Genomic DNA, 18875 nt, shown 5'->3' with positions numbered 1-18875 from the left:
CTTAGTCCCAAGTGCAGCCTCAGTTGTACGGCAGATAGCTAAATCGCGGTTCAGAATTAAAAAAAAAACCCTACACTGTTGAGGAAAAGGTAGAAGAATCTGAGTGTTTTTTTGTTTATCCCGGAGTTATTTTAGGATGAAAATGGAATTTGCTTTTAAAAGGAACACGAATATAACTAGACCGTGATAAAAATACAGATTAAGGAAAGAATGTCAAAGTATTGTTATAGTCTGTATTAAAATACGATCGTGTTAAAGTAAAGAATTAAATGCGCCTGAAACTCTGAGCACAGCTAGCAAATACGATATGTAGACTATAGTCTCTGGGACAGTTGTATTAGAAAAAGTACAAACGAAATAAAAAAATGTATCTTTTCATCGAGTGTGTTTTCACCGAGCAGGTGCTTTGAAGCAGTTTTGTATTTTATATTAAATCTAATATAATCTAATATATATATAGTAAAATACAAACATTCGTTTCAAGTAAAAGTCACATTTAATACCTGCTCGAAGACTTCGTTACAAAAAGATTTCAAGCTGTATTTTCTCTAGTTTTGTAACCAGTGAAATTTAATAAATTAATGCGCGTCCTATTTTATATAGGACCATAACAAAAAAAAGCTGTAGCTATCTATAACAACTCTTTCCACCGGTATCTTACAGTTAATTTTTCATTGTCGTTGTAATGATGGAAGGACACCAATTTTATGAACATTAACCATTTCCAAAAAATATTTACAAGGCTCCAAATTAATGACAAGGGTCTCATCAGCGAAGCTATTGAACCGTAAAGACTGAAAAAGAACAATTTTAATATGTGCTTTAATTAATCACTGATCACATTAAGTGTCAAGCAACGTGTGGCGATTTCATGACCCTCTTCACATGAGGGGGATGTTCGGTTCAAATGTAATTCTAAGGAAACGTGCCGACATAGCTGAATCTCGGAGAAAGTTAGTGTTATAATGTATATAATAGTATTAGTCTAAGAGCTGAAACGAGAAACGGCAGGAAATATTAATTTAATTATCACGGTATGAGCTCGTTTTTCATCCCCATGTGAATAATTTAATTGAGTACACACCGATTTAACTAAATCAAATTACGTTTCATAGAGTTTACATGTAGTCAAAACTGGCCATATGTGTAATTTTTTTAATGACATAAATAAAATTTTAGACTGTTATGTCAGAAAAGACCAACACGATAATGACGTAAAACCTCTCAGTGAAATTTTTACTCTGTTATTCGACAAAACTATCAAACATTTTCATTCTATGAACATATGATATAACACGGTGACATAAGTTACATATCCAAACAAGATGGTCTACCATAATTAATTGTATCATTATTTGAAGTGCGAATGCATACGAGTTATTGTAACACATCATCAAATAGAATGATTAAAACCATAAAAATTACAAAATATGAAATATATGTATTATAATGTTTTTCTTTTCAACAAATAAATTTTAAAATGTTAGAATATTAATTTTTTAAACGAGTGACATTTTTTAAAACATTTTATAATCATAAAATGAACATAGCTCATATAGATAGGTATGTATGTGCTGTTTATATGAAACATTTTTATTAATTATTATTAATTTTCAAATTCAAATGATTTGTATTATTTTTAAAAATACGTAATCTTTTTATTGCCCTTTATAAAATGGAGTAAGACATTTATGTAGTGTGTGAAGATAAGTCGTTAATTTGTTTTAACTAATGTTATATAGAATAAATACTGTATTTATAAGAACACACTTAATTCTATATAGCGATACTAAAGAGTAACATTAAAATATCAACCCTAGTGGAGGTAACAAACACCTATCCAAGCCGGCAAGTAGAGCATCCCTCTGTATAACGTGCCACGACCCTTGTGGAATATTAACTCCAGTTGCCAAGTCGGAGCCCAAGTTGTCCCGGACATCATCCTCCTTATCGCCAAAACTTTTATAATTCCCTTCCCTCCCCCGTCCTTCCCCGAGAGAACGGGCAAAAGTAACGATTTACTAGAGTTCCGAAGGATACGGGCTCCTAACACCATTGTGGAGCGCCACTTTAATATTTGGACACATTTATTGACTAGTTTTTGATCCAGATCCAACTCAATCAATTTTCAAAAGCAGTGTTTGACTTTTTTCTTTTTTTTTGTTTTCTTTTAAGCCTCAGCTTCAGCTCTGTCGGCTTCGATGTACACTGGTTTATTTTCAAAGTACGTGGCTATACATTATTGACCCTCCCCAGGATTTGAACCCGTGATCTCTTAGTTAGTGAGCCGAGACTATAACCATTAGTCTACGGAGGAGTACTAGTCTGACTTAACAGTATCAGTCGAAAACGAGTACTTTATCAAGTAAACGATTTTGTTTTACTAATTATATATATATATAAACAAAAACGTATTGCGTGAAAACCGATAAATGGTACTTTGAAATAGTCAATAGTAATCAGAAAACAAGCTAATGAGTCGATACGATTGTTAGTGCGCGTGCGTACACGTGCAATATTACGAGCTTGTGTGCAGTCATAACGTGGCAACATATTATATATCAAATCATTGTAAAATGACCTAAGCTCTCCTTTGTTCGTCCAATTACCGTTATTGCAGGACAGTGGGCGTGTCCGGGTGGGTCTGGTAGGGGGTGAGGGGGAGAGGGTCTGTTCTCAAAATACTTTATGAAATTTCCCATCTTGTATAAAAGATGCGGCCGGGGCACTGGACTTAATACCGGCGTATCGGGTCTATCGGGGATCTTTTAATAACGGAGGGGACTGAAAGGGGAATACTTTGTACACGGCTTCCCCGGCCGGGGCGGGAGGGACGGTTCAAAAGCGATATTAAATTTGTGGAATTTTGCGGCCGCGAGTCTGAGCGAGTGGCGGGCGGCGGGCAGGCTGCCGGGTTGCTGTTATTTATTAAAAACCGGCGGCGCGGCGGGGCTAGAACGCGTGGTAATACACCCTTAGACGGTACCTGAGCTGGAATGTGTTTGATTGGCCCTCGTTTGATTAGCAAGGCATCCCTAGCACGCGGCTTGTAGCCGGTGATGTAATACTCATGCTTGCCACCTTGACCACCAAACACATCCTCCTGCCAACTGTAATTGGTTCAACGTTAAACTTTCTTGTCAGACCGAATACAGTTACATTTTTATTATATTTTAATTGTCCTAAGAAAAAAATCATCCGAATTTTTATATAAAAATGCGGCAGGTTTTATTTTTATTACCTGAATTTTCCGAGTAACCGAAACTAGGTCATCAGCTCAAATCAGACATTAGGCTAGCCGAAGAATAATGATAAAGCGTAAACCCTGGTATCAGTTATTACAGTAGAAAGTTTTAATTTTAGGTTGGCTTTTGGACTTTCCTTCATAAACATGGCACTTTAAAATTATGTCCACTATTCACTTACTAAGTATAACTTTCACTATTTGAGCCAAACTTTCTTGTTGAAGGAATAAAGCTAAATTTTTGTTATATTTTAACTGTCATAAGAAAGCAATCACTTACATATTTATATAAAAATGCGTCAGGTTTAATTGGGAGCCGGTGTAAGTTTATTACCTGACTTTTGCGAGTAGGCGAAATTAGTATTGCCAAAGATTAATGATAAAGGGAAACCGAGGTTTTAGTTAATACAATAGAAAGTTCTAATTTTAGGTCGGCCTTTGGACTTTACTTGATAAATATGATACTTTTAAAATAATCTTGAGCTACACATCTTGAGCTATGATTACGTTAAATATTTTACAGAACTCCTCGTAGACCATCCTCCATTGGATGTGAAGAGTCACTAACTACCTAATGCCGTAGTAAGTAAATGCAGGTAATACTAATGTTTTAAAAACATATTAGTAAACGGAAGGCAACCACGATCAAAAATCAGAATAAACCAAAGCAACAAAACCAATCCATCAGATGCATAACTTGTCCCTTATCATTAAGGTTGCACTTGGTCTTCGGTTGGCCGTTTTTTAACGTTCATAGCTACAGACTTTAAAATAATTTCTCGTAGGACAGAAAAATATAATAGTATTTTAATCATATCACAAGGTAAATATATGAGTCGTTTTCAATGTGAATATATAAATATGACTGTAAAAAATGACATGTTTTATATATACAAATCGAATTTGTTTGTGTAATTTTTCATCAGAATAAGTTATATTTTCTTAAATTATTTTCAGTTGAGAATATTATTTCCTTATATAGCATTTTATATAAAACACATCATTCACTTATGTGTAAAAATGTTGGTATTTCATGAATTCATATAATTATTAACATTTTTTGTTTGAACATGATTACAAAATTGTCCTGCACGTTCGTTATTCCTGTAATGTTTCGTGGACCATTCAAAAGATTCACATATTTTTCCTGACTACAAACAACTTAAAAAGTTGTGTCGCCACCTAAAATGTCGCTTGTAAGAATATACAACAACGTTTAGCCTATAGGCTACCATGGCTACATTAATATGAAAGTAACAAAAGCCTGTGTATAAGAGCTGGCATGACACAACAATATACATGCATTGTATACCTGTAATGCGGGAGTGCATGCAAATCAGATTTGCGCTCTGAGAGGTATTTCATTAGGTCGACAATAGCAATGGAATGCGGGCTCTCGATGTGCACATCTCCGCATGCAGACACAGCTAAGATCTATCCATATACCTGGTGGTATGCTGCATTGTGCTATTTAGGTATAGTACACTATAGGTATATGATGATATCACATTATCCGCACACGCACACAGTAGATCGATATCAAACTCGTACAAGGTATATTGGATGCTGCATTGTGACCACTATAATATCCGCGTGCACAGACACGGCTAAGATCTATCCATATACCTGGTGGTATGCTGCATTGTGCTATTTAGGTACAAGGTAGTATGATGGATATCACTATAATATCCGCGTGCACAGACACGGCTAAGATCTATCCATATACCTGGTGGTATGCTGCATTGTGCTATTTAGGTACAAGGTAGTATGATGGATATCACTATAATATCCGCGTGCACAGACACGGCTAAGATCTATCCATATACCTGGTGGTATGCTGCATTGTGCTATTTCGGTACAAGGTAGTATTATGGATATCACTATAGTATCCGCGTGCACAGACACGGCTAAGATCTATCCATATACCTGGTGGTATGCTGCATTGTGCTATTTCGGTACAAGGTAGTATTATGGATATCACTATAGTATCCGCGTGCACAGACACGGCTAAGATCTATCCATATACCTGGTGGTATGCTGCATTGTGCTATTTCGGTACAAGGTAGTATTATGGATATCACTATAGTATCCGCGTGCACAGACACGGTTAAGATCTATCCATATACCTGGTGGTATGCTGCATTGTGCTATTTCGGTACAAGGTAGTATTATGGATATCACTATAGTATCCGCGTGCACAGACACGGCTAAGATCTATCCATATACCTGGTGGTATGCTGCATTGTGCTATTTCGGTACAAGGTAGTATTATGGATATCACTATAGTATCCGCGTGCACAGACACGGTTAAGATCTATCCATATACCTGGTGGTATGCTGCATTGTGCTATTTCGGTATAGTCTAAGTTAGTAGGATGGATATCACTATAGTATCCGCGTGCACAGACACGGTTAAGATCTATCCATATACCTGGTGGTATGCTGCATTGTGCTATTTCGGTACAAGGTAGTATTATGGATATCACTATAGTATCCGCGTGCACAGACACGGCTAAGATCTATCCATATACCTGGTGGTATGCTGCATTGTGCTATTTCGGTACAAGGTAGTATTATGGATATCACTATAGTATCCGCGTGCACAGACACGGTTAAGATCTATCCATATAGGTACCTGGTGGTATGCTGCATTGTGCTATTTCGGTACAAGGTAGTATTATGGATATCACTATGGTATCCACGTGCACAGACACGGTTAAGATCTATCCATATACCTGGTGGTATGCTGCATTGTGCTATTTCGGTATAGTCTAAGTTAGTACGATGGATATCACTATAGTATCCGCGTGCAGAGATACGACTAAGACCTATTTAAACACCTGGTATAGCCTACTATAGTGTAGTCGATATTACTGTAGTATCACCATTTTCATTCTATAGGAATGAAAAGTACTCAATCTTTATGAAATCTGATGGCTTGTAGCCGTTCTGTGTGTTTAACTCACGTACAATACTAAAATTTTGTAATATAAATTAGAATATTACATATTTGGAATTTAAGGCATATCAATATATACATGTAATTGATTTAAATTTTAATGCCACCTTTGAAGTTTACAAGGATACATTATAACTGAGATAACAAACACAATAATTTTAAATCACTTCTGAGATAAAACGTATTTTAATTAACTTGTTATTTGTTTGATATCTTGGTATGTTTTCCCTATATGTTTCAGATAGTCTATAAAATTATGTATACGAACTAATAAATGAATTTTTGTAATTAAATTTATATCTAGTAACCTTATAAAAATACAGGAGCTAAGATACCTACATCATCCATACCCAAAAGCCACCACCTATGTTTTTTTGCAGTTCACAAATCCGTTGGAATATACGAGTCACGTGAAATATTATTACCTTGCGTAGGTAATTAGGCTGCTTAACATTTTACTACATAGAAAAAGGGATAGTTAAAGGCGTTATTTCTGAAATGTTTACCGATCCGTAGATAATGTACAAGTAACCACAATATTATATGGCATCATTACAATTTTAGACGAACGGTACATTTTTTCAAAACTCAATAAGAGAATTAATTGCACGTGATTTAAAGATTTTGAAATATAAAAAAGTTATATTGGGCACAAAAATGGATATTAAGTATTTGTGGATGAGCTTACAACAAGAAACGTGCTGAATAAATAATTAAATACACGTTAAATACAAATTTTTCTCTTTTAAGACGTGTTGTTGGGTTCGTAAACAGTAGTTTGACGAGGTTAGTTGGGCGCAATTCAGGAACGATTTTAAATTTATAAATTCAAAACAATCACAAGCTGAAGTTACTTGTTGTAAAACATTTTTAATAAGAAACTGAAAGGTATACAAAGGAATCATACAAGGAATTATGTTTTAAGACCAAAACAACCTCCAAAACCCATCATATATAACGTATCTAAGATAACAAATGTACCCAAGGACGTAGCCAGCGAGGGATCCAAGGGGTCCCAACCCTCTCCTAATTTTCAGTTGTTTCAATTACTTTTTTAAGTAAACAATTGTTATTATTTATATAATTCAGTATTACTGACATGTACTGCTGAAAGATCATTTTTAACATAGATATCGGTCAAGAACTTTTTAAGGAACAACATAGGGCCTTACTTTCTGTCCACTTTGGGAACATATCAGTTAGTTGTCTTGACCCCCTCCCCCAATTCTTTTTCCTGACTACTTTCTTGAATGTCACTGTTCCTTTTCTTATAATTTGTTATCGTGCTTCTATAACTTTTTTGAGGTTACAACAATCTAATGTATGAGTCCAGAACGTCATAATTACGTTTAACGGCAATGTTGTTACAAGTCCAGTAAGAAACTTCAGTAGTTTGTTCTCATGAGGGAAACCCTAAACTCTACAGGATGTAGTTTTATTATAAGTCATTGCTCCTCAGTCACAGCCAGCAGGTAGTCTAAACTGTGACAGTGATCCTGACTCCTGTTGGTGAGACAATAATTTTCTTTATTGCCACTGCCAACAAAGTGCCCTGATGATAACAAAAAAATAATAATTCGTTATAACTCCATGAGGAATTACAGGAATTTAAAGCAGTCTTTTTGGACAACTTTCCAACCAGTCACAGAGAGAAACGGTTGAAGATAGCATTACGGATATTCAAAGTATGTAGAATGTAAATTATTAAGGGATTTTTAATTTAAAAAATAGCTTTGATGAGATTATAATTAAAGCCAATAATTTCAAAGGCTCTCTAACACACACTACTAGGAGGTCTAGTTAATCACACCGTTACCCGTCTTACTCTACACGATGGCCGCACGACTCCGACACGGCTAGCATACCGTTGGTAGGAATATGCCTACCAGAACATGTCCTGGCGTATTCCAGACAGAAGGAGCATCCCATTGTTAAAATTAGAATAATTGGTCGGCCCAGCTGACTGTCGTGTCAACAGCTACTGTTAACTTACGCGCCAGTTGTATCTATAGTGGCACTCGCCATTATAAAACTACATCTTCAATTAAAAAGAAAATAAAAACGTGCAATTCCCTTTCATTAAAACACATACCATACGCACAGTAAAATATTCACATATAAAAAATAACCTTTTCCGATCTAATCAGATTATATTTAATATATATGAAATCCCGCGTATTACAGTCTAGTGGAGAGTCTATTCAGTGAACCTAAAGATATCAACTAAGATTAGCACGATTTTTTTCCAAGGGTCCGATTTTAAGATATCCTAAATTACTACTAAAATGCCTACAGTTCCTCGTTTTGGAAAGAATATGATACATTTTTCATGTCAGCAATGCAGGCTAATCTTTAGTTACCAAAGCGAAAACTGACGGAACCATTTTAATCAAAAGGGTGCACCTCCACCCCCTCCATTACTTTGTAAAAAAAAATAAACTATGGAAATAGGGTACTGCTTTTGAAGGGACCATTATAAGAGATTTTTGTCATTTTACAAAGAGAGCGAGTTTTGCTATCACAGCATCTTCATCATACATCAACTGCATTAGAAATCCTCCTAATGGTTATAGTCTCGGCTCTCTAACCGAGAGATCACGGGTTCAAATCCCGGGGAGAACCAATCATGTAATAATAATAAAAACCAGTGCACTTCGAAGCCGGCATAGCTGACTCTGAGGCTTAAATGAGATAAATAAAGAAAATAAAACTGTATAAGAAATCGTAACGGTAACTTGCCAGAATGTATTTTCGTTTTGACACAAACATCTAGGCGCTCCAAAATACCTGAAAGTGCGAGGATTGTCAGGAATGACCAAATTAACATTGTAGTACTCAAGTCCACAAACATTCATTGAGGGGCAGCGGTTAACTCTTTAGCATGGCGGTGTTTTGACACAAACATCTAGGCGCTCCAAAATACCTGAAAGTGCGTGGATTGTCAGGAATGACCAAATTAACATTGTAGTACTCAAGTCCACAAACATTCATTGAGGGGCAGCGGTTAACTCTTTAGCATGGCGGTGTTTTGACACAAACATCTAGGCGCTCCAAAATACCTGAAAGTGCGTGGATTGTCAGGAATGACCAAATTAACATTGTAGTACTCAAGTCCACAAACATTCATTGAGGGGCAGCGGTTAACTCTTTAGCATGGCGGTGTTTTGACACAAACATCTAGGCGCTCCAAAATACCTGAAAGTGCGTGGAATTGTCAGGAATGACCAAATTAACATTGTAGTACTCAAGTCCACAAACATTCATTGAGGGGCAGCGGTTAACTCTTTAGCATGGCGGTGTTTTGACACAAACATCTAGGCGCTCCAAAATACCTGAAAGTGCGTGGAATTGTCAGGAATGACCAAATTAACATTGTAGTACTCAAGTCCACAAACATTCATTGAGGGGCAGCGGTTAACTCTTTAGCATGGCGGTGTTTTGTCAATCACCCCAAGTAGTGTCATCGGCAGACACGGCCGCGGCGAGCGAGGGGCGGTGAGCCAATTGTGGCGGCCCATCAAAGCCCTACCCTTCCCACCCCTCGAGCCCTTAGGCACGGCGCGAGTAACTGCTACTGTAGCTTGTCAAAAACAACCCGCTCCGCCCGACAAAGCGCTCAAAAATGCTTTGTGCCGGATCGCATCGCGTGCACCTGACACGGAATCAATTAATACTAGCTACTGTTTGTGTTTTTCCACTGTTTGTTTGTTTGTTTGCTCGCCCGCGGCGGAATTTAACGTAGCAGTTTGATGTTTGTTGACCGTCGCACAGAGCGGCCCGTGCCCGCGGCTACCAATCAAAACCAAACGCTCCACCAACCACGCGATATTTGGCTTTGTGTCCTGGCCCGCTGCTCTGTCGCTACCTGCAGTTTTAATCAATTAAAATTACATCTCACCAGTCCTTATTTGTCCTGGTTACTAATTTGTCATTTTGTTCTTATAATCGGCAACATTAGTTTTAGTTCCATACTTAACTTTCTCCAAAGCATTGCAAATAATACGGTATATGAAGATAAAATAAATAAAAACATGACAGATTTTGACATACTCTACAATCACAGATAAGTTACGTTTAGTATTAGACCGAATGAAAATTAATGTAATGAATAATAGAATAGTTGTGAAAGTTGGGTCCGAGGCATTGCTGGCACTTGCTTTTTTGAAGGGGAATCTTTTTAATAATTCTCAGTAAGTCTTTCACATTTATTGAAATTCATTGATACAATTATGTTCTTCACATTTGGTTAAAACCTTAGTAACACATTTTACCCTTAAGTACATAGTGAGATATTTCCTGACCTAAGTCAATTTCTTAGTTGTATTAAGAATTAACCAGAATGCTATAATTGTGTATTCTCTTATTTTTTTACATTAGATTGCACGATGCCTTGCTCATACCTGTTGTATCTTACAGGTTCTATACTAGAAACTGTTGGGGTCCTCTTTGATCCCACCATGTTTTAAGCCTAGATTTTGATGTAAACCCCAACCTAATTATTTTTTCAGAACAAACGAAAGAGTAAAATAGTTTCATTTAAGAAGGGAGCGTAGAGATAAAACTTTGTTTCAGACATGTCTTGCAAAAATCGGGCTGTCGTTCTCGGATGAAAGTATGCACATTGTAATATTATTCTAGCCGATCAGACAGGGGAAAATTCTAAATTAAAGATTTTTAATTTCAAAGACAGTACGCAGTGTTGACAAAAAATGTGCATTAATAAAGATGAATAAGTCACAGATGTTGCTTAGCCCCTAACTACGTCAAGCACATCGAAAAGGAACAGAAAGATGTCATTCGTGCTCACGGAGTAAGGACAAAAATATACAATTAAACGTTCTAAGTGTTCAAGTGGAGTTATAAGGAACACAGTTGTACAGAGGTGATTTGTGTGGCAGCTGGAAACAACACAGCGCAAAGTGACAGCGTGGTTTTAATGATATATAATAATGCAAACTTTCGTTTTTTTTGTGTAATATTATTTTAGATAATGTATAATTTTTATATACCAGCTTTTAAGTTCACACAGCAGCAAAATATTCCACTTATTTTTTAATATAAAATAAGTGTGATATAATACAACTATACTTTTAAGTTTGGTTTCAACATTTTTCTAAAGTTAGCCTATACACGAAATGTCTCTTTTTGGAATATTCTGAAAAGAATTGTATTCATTTTATGGTCATAAACTTTAATGTATTGATATTCTGATTCTAAAAACTAATGAGAAAGATAAGAACAAGAACGAGATTTCCTTGGGTTGTTAGTCTAGAAATTAATGTATTGATCTAATGAAACTGATATACTAACATTTGATTTCCATCAATCAGCTTAGGCAACACCAACAAAGTATCGAAGGACGCGACAAAAACATAAGGAAAGAGTTCGCAAAGACGGTTGGACGAACTAACCTTTTAGCTTTTGATTCCAAAATCAATAGATTTCTTCCTTAGGCAAGAGAAAGATATGTAGCGTTTCATGTTTCTAGGAACTTTCTATCGATAGTTATCTAGTTCTTAATAAAAAAATGATAAAGATTTTAATCGAAAATTCGACGTTATATTTAAAGACGACCGACCATTGATGTGAAATTCAACTTTGTTGATAAGACTTTTGTTCCTGATGTTACACGGTACAGTAAAAATGTGCGGTAGTTTATTTTAAATCCTGTAAGTTATTATATCGCATTGCACATATTTAGCTGCTATCCATTTTACACACTTAAGGACTAAAAGTCTACATAAATTAACATTTGAGACCAATAATTATAATTCTTTGAAGCTTGAAGTTTTTTTTGAATATTTTATTAACAAAATTATATTAAAAGTAAAACTGTGAAGACAACATCGTTTCATACTAAATAGTACAAACCCTAAATAAATAAAACGATAAATACTTATTTAAACTAGAAAATAAATATTTTAAATTTATGTAATCTTTTACTTTCCCTACTGTAACGCATGCTAGGACGTAGCCAGCGAGGGGGTCCAAGGGATCCGGTCCCCCTCCCCCTCAAACTTTCTTTAATAAACGATTATTACTATTTAAATAATTCAGTATTATTGACAAGACACTACTCAATGAACAAAGAAACGGGTCAAGCACCTTTTAAGGTACAAAATGGGGCCTTACTTACTCATCTGAAAGTATCAGATGTCTGGACCTCCCCCCACAAAAAACTTTTTCCTGGCTATGTTCTTGAACGTATGAATGATTGCTTATTTAAAAATAATTGACATCTCCATATTAATCTGTAATTATAGGAATTGACATAGTATGCGTATTCTGAGTATTAAATTAATCTTTAGTGTTTAAGATTATTTACTGCAATTTCAACCGAACTGCGCGAAACTATTTTATCTAGGTGATGGATGTAGAATAAATTAGAACGTTGTTGTAGTTAAATTATAATTTAAACGAGCTAGATTGCGTGCAATCAATTCTGCTACCCTCTAACTAGTACGGTTAGCCAGAACACAGACTCTACGACAGTTTAAAGGTCAGGTGTTTGTTTGCCCTCCCCTCCCCCTACTGTCGAAGACTGAAAGAGGTGACACAGAGGTAGACCCCGGTGGCAGTAGCTAGGCTCAGCGTGGTGCTGTGGAACAGCCTGGGAACCGAGATCACTACGGCGATTGTCGTCTCAATAGCGCACCTGCGCAACCCGCGTAGAACAGACTGCGCAGCACCGCGCATGCGTACACTCAACACAGTTGTATACAAGTGGCAGTATGCAGTGTACAAAGTCGTTTTGTCGTTTCCTTATTAATATACTTTAATTTTCTATATCAGCGGTATCCGTTTAAGTTTATAAAATTGCTTAAATCGTTTTGCAATGAATTGCGATAATTGATAAATAACAGTTATTTGGTATAACTACAAAGGTTTGCAGTATTGTTTAGCACACTCCCAAAGTTAAAAATATAGTCTGGGACATTGATGTACTCCCAACAATCACAATACTATAAATAAACAATATATGTGAAAGACAAAATTTAAATGATAAATTCAATATTTATACATAATTGTGGTACGTTAAAACATTAACAGTTTGTTTATTTTTTTTGTTCCACACCAATTAATAATATCACAGACGTAGCCAGCGAGGGGGTCCAATGAGTCCGGATCGCCCCCCCCCCCCCCAATGTTTTCAATTACTGTATACGATTATTACTATTTAAATAATTATGTAGTGCTAAAAGATCGTTCTCAACAAAGAAACGGATCACGAACTTTTTAAGGAACAAAATGGGGCTTCACTCTCTCTGTCCATTGTCCAAAATATCAGTTGTGTGAACCCCCCCCCAAATTTTTTCTGGCTACGTCCTCGAATAATATTATTGTTATTTATCATTCTGTATAGTAATGGCTGCATTCCAATATAGCTGAGATCTGTGAAAATCATCGACTCGCACGTAGCTAAGTCAGCTGCTTTTCCCTCTCCTAAACATAATACTTTCTGTATGTACGCCATTGTTTCTCTATGTAAACATGTCTTCTCTGTATAGACAACGCTGAAGATTCTGTTTTGTTTTTATGGTTCCATTTCGAACAGCTGATTTAAACACCAAATTTAAATTATAAAATAGACTCACGCTCTCTTGTGGCGTTCAATATCGTTTCCCACGCTCAGCTTCGCTTCCCGCGTAAATGCACTCACGCCACAATCGGTCACTTTCGAGACTAGTGTACCATTTGTAATGACGTCATTTTTTATAAGCCATTTTTTTGAGTTCAGTACTATAATGTCAAAGTGGCCAACCATAATGGATATGCAGCCGTGACTTGATTATGTAAGTCCTCATTGAAGGCCAGGATATGATGTGTATGATAAATATGATGTTTATTCATGGTATTCATTCTTCTAATGGGTAATTGGGCATGTCAACTTTTTCAACTAAATCGACTTTTTGGTAAATAACAAAAGTGGTTTTACAGACAATTTAACTCATGACGACAATCATATGATTAGGGAATTAATAAGTAAGCCTAACTGTTTATAATCGGGCGGTGCATATACCGAACAAACTATTTCAAAGAAATAACGCTGAATATCAAAACCTATACTTTCTTCTTTTATTGAACTCGACGTATATGAAAGCCAGAAAATTATAAAAGGTTATTAAATTATTAAGGGAAATATCAGATGAATCAGATATTTCAGTGACCGATGTAAACGAGTTTGCGAACACGTTTAATTGTGTAGATTACTTTGCCTCAAAGTACTTAGGAGAGTCGCTTGGAGAATACAAAATGTCCCCAAGTCGAAAAGTTTGTCCGGACATTTCCTTATCAGACACTCTTGCCTCTTCGGCACCGTTCCGTTACACTGCGCCAACTTTTATAATCCCCCCCGCCGCCACTCCACCGCCAAGTTTGTGTAAGAGATCCTTTCTCGTGTTTGGAAGCCAAGTCCTCCCCTCCCGCCAGCCCGCTTCCTTTTTGAAAGCCCGCTACTTTTGTTTGAGCGATATTACCTCTTTTATTGAATAAACGAGGTAAAACTGCTTTATGAATTTGCGTTGTTTCCTTATTTCAACCCTTTAGCAATGTAAAACAGCCACTTTTCCGCGCCTTTGTGATATTTTTAATATCATGAACGATAACTACCTTTTTAAATTACCTTTCATTCATTTACTTTTCCAATTATCTCGATTTAACTTTAAGTCAGGTATTTACTCGTCTAACGTGTTTTGTGCGAAAGGGAACAATGGAATCTTCTTTAATTTATTGGATTACTCAGTATTGAACGAATATAATTGGTTTTTAATTTTAATACAATCTTCCAGTCGTATTATTAAAAACGAGAACTAGGCTATTGTCTGTAATGTGTTGGACATACCTGACAAAATTTACTGAAGATCTATAAATTAACACATTAATATATGTAAGGGATGGTGAAAGTACCTTTCTTTATGGGCAGGTCTGGCAGCTCGGTCATGATGGAAGGGCTGACACTGGGTGGTTGAAGGGGTGGGAAAGGGCTGCCTCCCGCAGTGGGGTACCTAGTACAGAGCATGTCTTACTAATCTCAACCAGCATTAATGAAGTTCAAGACTGTACTATGTTCAGTATTAGCAGACGTAATGTATCTAGAAAGAGCATGGTCTACCATGGGTTCGGTCGTGGCCAGGAGGAGGCCTGCCCGTTGAGCAGCCGCAGCTTGTCGTACACAGAGTCGGTGGACGGCGAGACAGAACATGAGACGTGCACCTCCTTCTGGGCCGCCAGGTTCCGCAACACTCGGTTGATGGACGACACCTGCAACAAGTCACATCATGTCATGTTTGTTTTCATACTCACTACGGTTTCTTACATATATATATAAGGTTCACCTTTCAGTTGGATGAAAGGAAAATGATCTGTTTTATTCGAATGGAGCAAAATATTTAAAATTAATGACTTTGTAATTAACCCTTTGAGTGCCAAGTATTTTTTGAGTGGGTATACTGAAAAGTGCCAGGTATTTTTCTAGTGGGTGTGCCTAAAAGTGCCAGCCCTTTTTCAGACATTTTGCAAAGTTTTAGTAAACAATTCACAGTTCGATTATTTAATAAGCTATCAACATGATTCTTTTTTTATTTTACTCTGAAAACTCTGTTTAATTAACATAAAATAATAAAGTTACCATAACACTAAATTTAGGAATACCAAAAATGGACTTACTTAAAAAAATTCAAAAATATTTTTTAATTTCATTTTTCAACCAAATTATTATGACCAAAAAATTCACATCCTTTTCTTAGTCCATATCACTGGAAAGTGTATGCAATTGTCTGTAAATCTCGAAAAATTTATATTATTATCTTCAATAATGAATAAGTTATAAATACAACTTTTAAGAAACTATTGTCACATTGTTTCTGGTAGCTATGGCAACCAAAAATGTTTATATTTGAGTTTCATAATTTAAAGTTTGACTGTAAGTGTACTATACCAATTTATTTTGAAAAGAACGATTCTTCACAAACATTTCAATATGATATTATTTAAAAATATTAAAGGTTACAATTTTTAGTGACTTTTTCCCGAACGTCCGGTAAAATCGGACGTTGGCACTTTTCGGCCAACTTTTGTCGTCCGGTAAAATCGGACGTTGGCACTCAAAAGGTTAACTTAGTTTGGACATAAGGGAAACATGATTATTGAAGAAGATAAATCATTGAAGTACATTATATGCTTAATATAATCAAGGAACAACTAGTAGTAGGCCTATTTTTAAAAGTTCTTCAGTCGTAGTTTAATTTTAATAGCATATTCAGTGCAACTATTTAATTTTATTTTCTACACCGTTTTACTGAAAATATGTACTCTAGTTGTTACTTCGTAGTAGCTGTCCGTGAAAAACAAAGAATGTTGTACCATTTTAAAATACCCTTTTCTATTCTTTCCAAATTTGTCATCAGTTTTTGTAAATCTGTTTTTGTATTGTATTGTAAATGTTCCATGGGTTAATGAAAATCCCTTCTATTATTTGTGTGAATCGCTAGATTTGAAGAGTTTCATTCCTCTAAGGGTTTTGTACAACTGACGTAAGACAGTTCGGAAACTTAGTCAAATCTCTTTTTGTCTGCTCTTTATAATAAAATGTCAGCAAGGTTGTATTGCAAGGGTTATTCACATACTTAACTTACAATTCTGTTTATAAAAAACTAATCAATTATTGCTGTTAATTAAAACGATAAAATTAAAACCCCCAATTTTACATAATTTTGGTATATGTAAAATTATACTATTTTGTAGTATACTACAAACATAACATTGGTTTTTAACGGTCAAAATCTCGGCATCACAAACATCCTATACTTGCAAATTAAATGAATGTAAATCGAAGTTACATTACTGTTTGCTTTGTGATTCAAAATTGTGCTAAATATTTTCCTCATACTGTTCACAGGACAGGTTTATAATATTTGCTGAATCTATATTTCTGTGTATGTAGGTGATAGAATAAGAGTTGTACTACATTTAATGAAGATTATTTATAGTGTATGTTCTTGTAATTATCATATACTCGTAGCATATACTCGTGTCCAGGAGTAGAACAAAAGACTGCCCACGATATCTTCATTCATTCCAGGCATAGTTTATCTCATACTCGCACATGGTTTAATCTCCGGCTTCTTCAGGATTTCAGTAAAGGAATAAAAATATCGCAACAAATCGACAATTTTATTTATGATATTTTATTCAGTAGTTTTCTTATTAACAGCTTATAGGTTATTATACTGTATTCACTGGTTACACAAACATATATTAAAAATTTTAATGCCTTGTCTTTCCCTAAAAATGAAATAGTTGTCATTCGTAGGAATAATTATAAATTTAAATATTTATACGTTATATACGTAGAATTCTGGAAAGGAACTTGTTGGAAAAAGTAAGGTAAAGTAAAAGAAAATCACATCTTACTAAGACAATAACAGGTAACAAAATTTTCATAATTTGCAGTAAAATTGCTACTAAAATAGATTAATTTATTCTATTGTACGAAGAATAAGAAAGATGAATGAATTATCAGTCCCACTAAACCACATCGTTGGCTATTACACATAAGGGAAGCTACATTTTTTAAAGTAGTGAACCAATTAGTGATGCTCTTGGAGCAACTTTCGCAATGTAGCCTATTTTAAGGCGGATAAAACAAAATACGAAAGACTTTTAAAGAAATTGATTTCTATGTTATGAAAGATCTAAATAAACCAAGGAAATCCTTACTCAACTAAGATTTGAACTTAACTAGGTCTGTGATACTTGAACTTGAACATGAACAATAACTGTCTGATGATTTATGTGAAGAAAAGTGAAATCAGAAACATCATATAACCATCGCATTTCATATGTTATGTATTACCTAACTCCTCGCCTCATAATGAGATACGTGTATTGGCTTAGTTGATCGCAAAATTCTTGAATGTAGTCAACAATGTATCAGGCTGCATATCCGATTAAATGTCTTTTTGAAGGATAAATGTAAAAAGTAAAATTTGGGCGATATAGACAGAAACATAGGCCTCAAAATACTTTTAAATGTTGGGTAACAATCAAGTCATACTATTTCTCATGTACGACTACGTAAACAATTGTATTCAGAAATAAATGTATGATCTAATAAACTGATTATATATGTTGCTAATGAAATCTCCTAAAAATCAGATTTAATCCCCAAAATCCTGTTCGTGGAAAAGAGCGTAAATGTACCGTATATAGCAATCTACAAAGAAAACTAATTTTTGTCGTTAATGACTTGCTCTAAAATAAGCAAATCTCTTGTGAACTACTTAAATATGTTCAACAACTACAACAGTACACAAACGACGTGTATGAATATGCTTAGGAGGTCATGTAGAACAATACCGTTTTTATAACTCCGAAATTGTAAAACCTCTTCATGGTATTCCAGTCACCCCTGTCCTCGATGGGCCCTCCTAGAAACCCTTAAACTGACCCGGTAAAACACAACCACTTTTGTAAGAAAACCCGGAAAGTCAGTTGAGCCGAGCTATAGAAGTTGAAGGGTCGACCCCTCAGTAAGTGGCTAGCGTTGAGCTCAGAGGTCTGCTCTCAGTGTTCGACAGATGTCAATAGTCGGAGTTCTTTATGCCGACCGTATTGTCCCTACACTTTTGTCTGATCTTGGAGTCTACTGCGCTTTTGGGCCGTTCGCTTTGT

The 18875-nt window shown here is 35.6% G+C and overlaps 1 protein-coding gene across 2 annotated transcripts in view; it reads right to left on the bottom strand.

Moving 5' to 3' along the window:
• LOC124357518 (paired box protein Pax-6-like) overlaps nucleotides 1–18875 on the bottom strand; it is a 101111-nt gene that overhangs the window by 26071 nt on the left and 56165 nt on the right. For both annotated transcript variants that reach the window (XM_046809398.1, XM_046809397.1), the window contains exons 6-7: nucleotides 15316–15464; nucleotides 15111–15208 (exon numbers count right to left, since the gene is read on the bottom strand). In XM_046809398.1, coding sequence (XP_046665354.1) covers nucleotides 15111–15208; nucleotides 15316–15464 — 247 coding nt within the window. The remainder of the gene's footprint in view (nucleotides 1–15110; nucleotides 15209–15315; nucleotides 15465–18875) is intronic.

This window comes from Homalodisca vitripennis, chromosome 3, assembly GCF_021130785.1.
Source record: "Homalodisca vitripennis isolate AUS2020 chromosome 3, UT_GWSS_2.1, whole genome shotgun sequence".
Taxonomy (NCBI): domain Eukaryota; kingdom Metazoa; phylum Arthropoda; class Insecta; order Hemiptera; family Cicadellidae; genus Homalodisca; species Homalodisca vitripennis.
The sequence above is the reverse complement of the archived record's forward strand: the minus strand, read 5'-3'. Positions and strand labels throughout refer to the sequence as shown.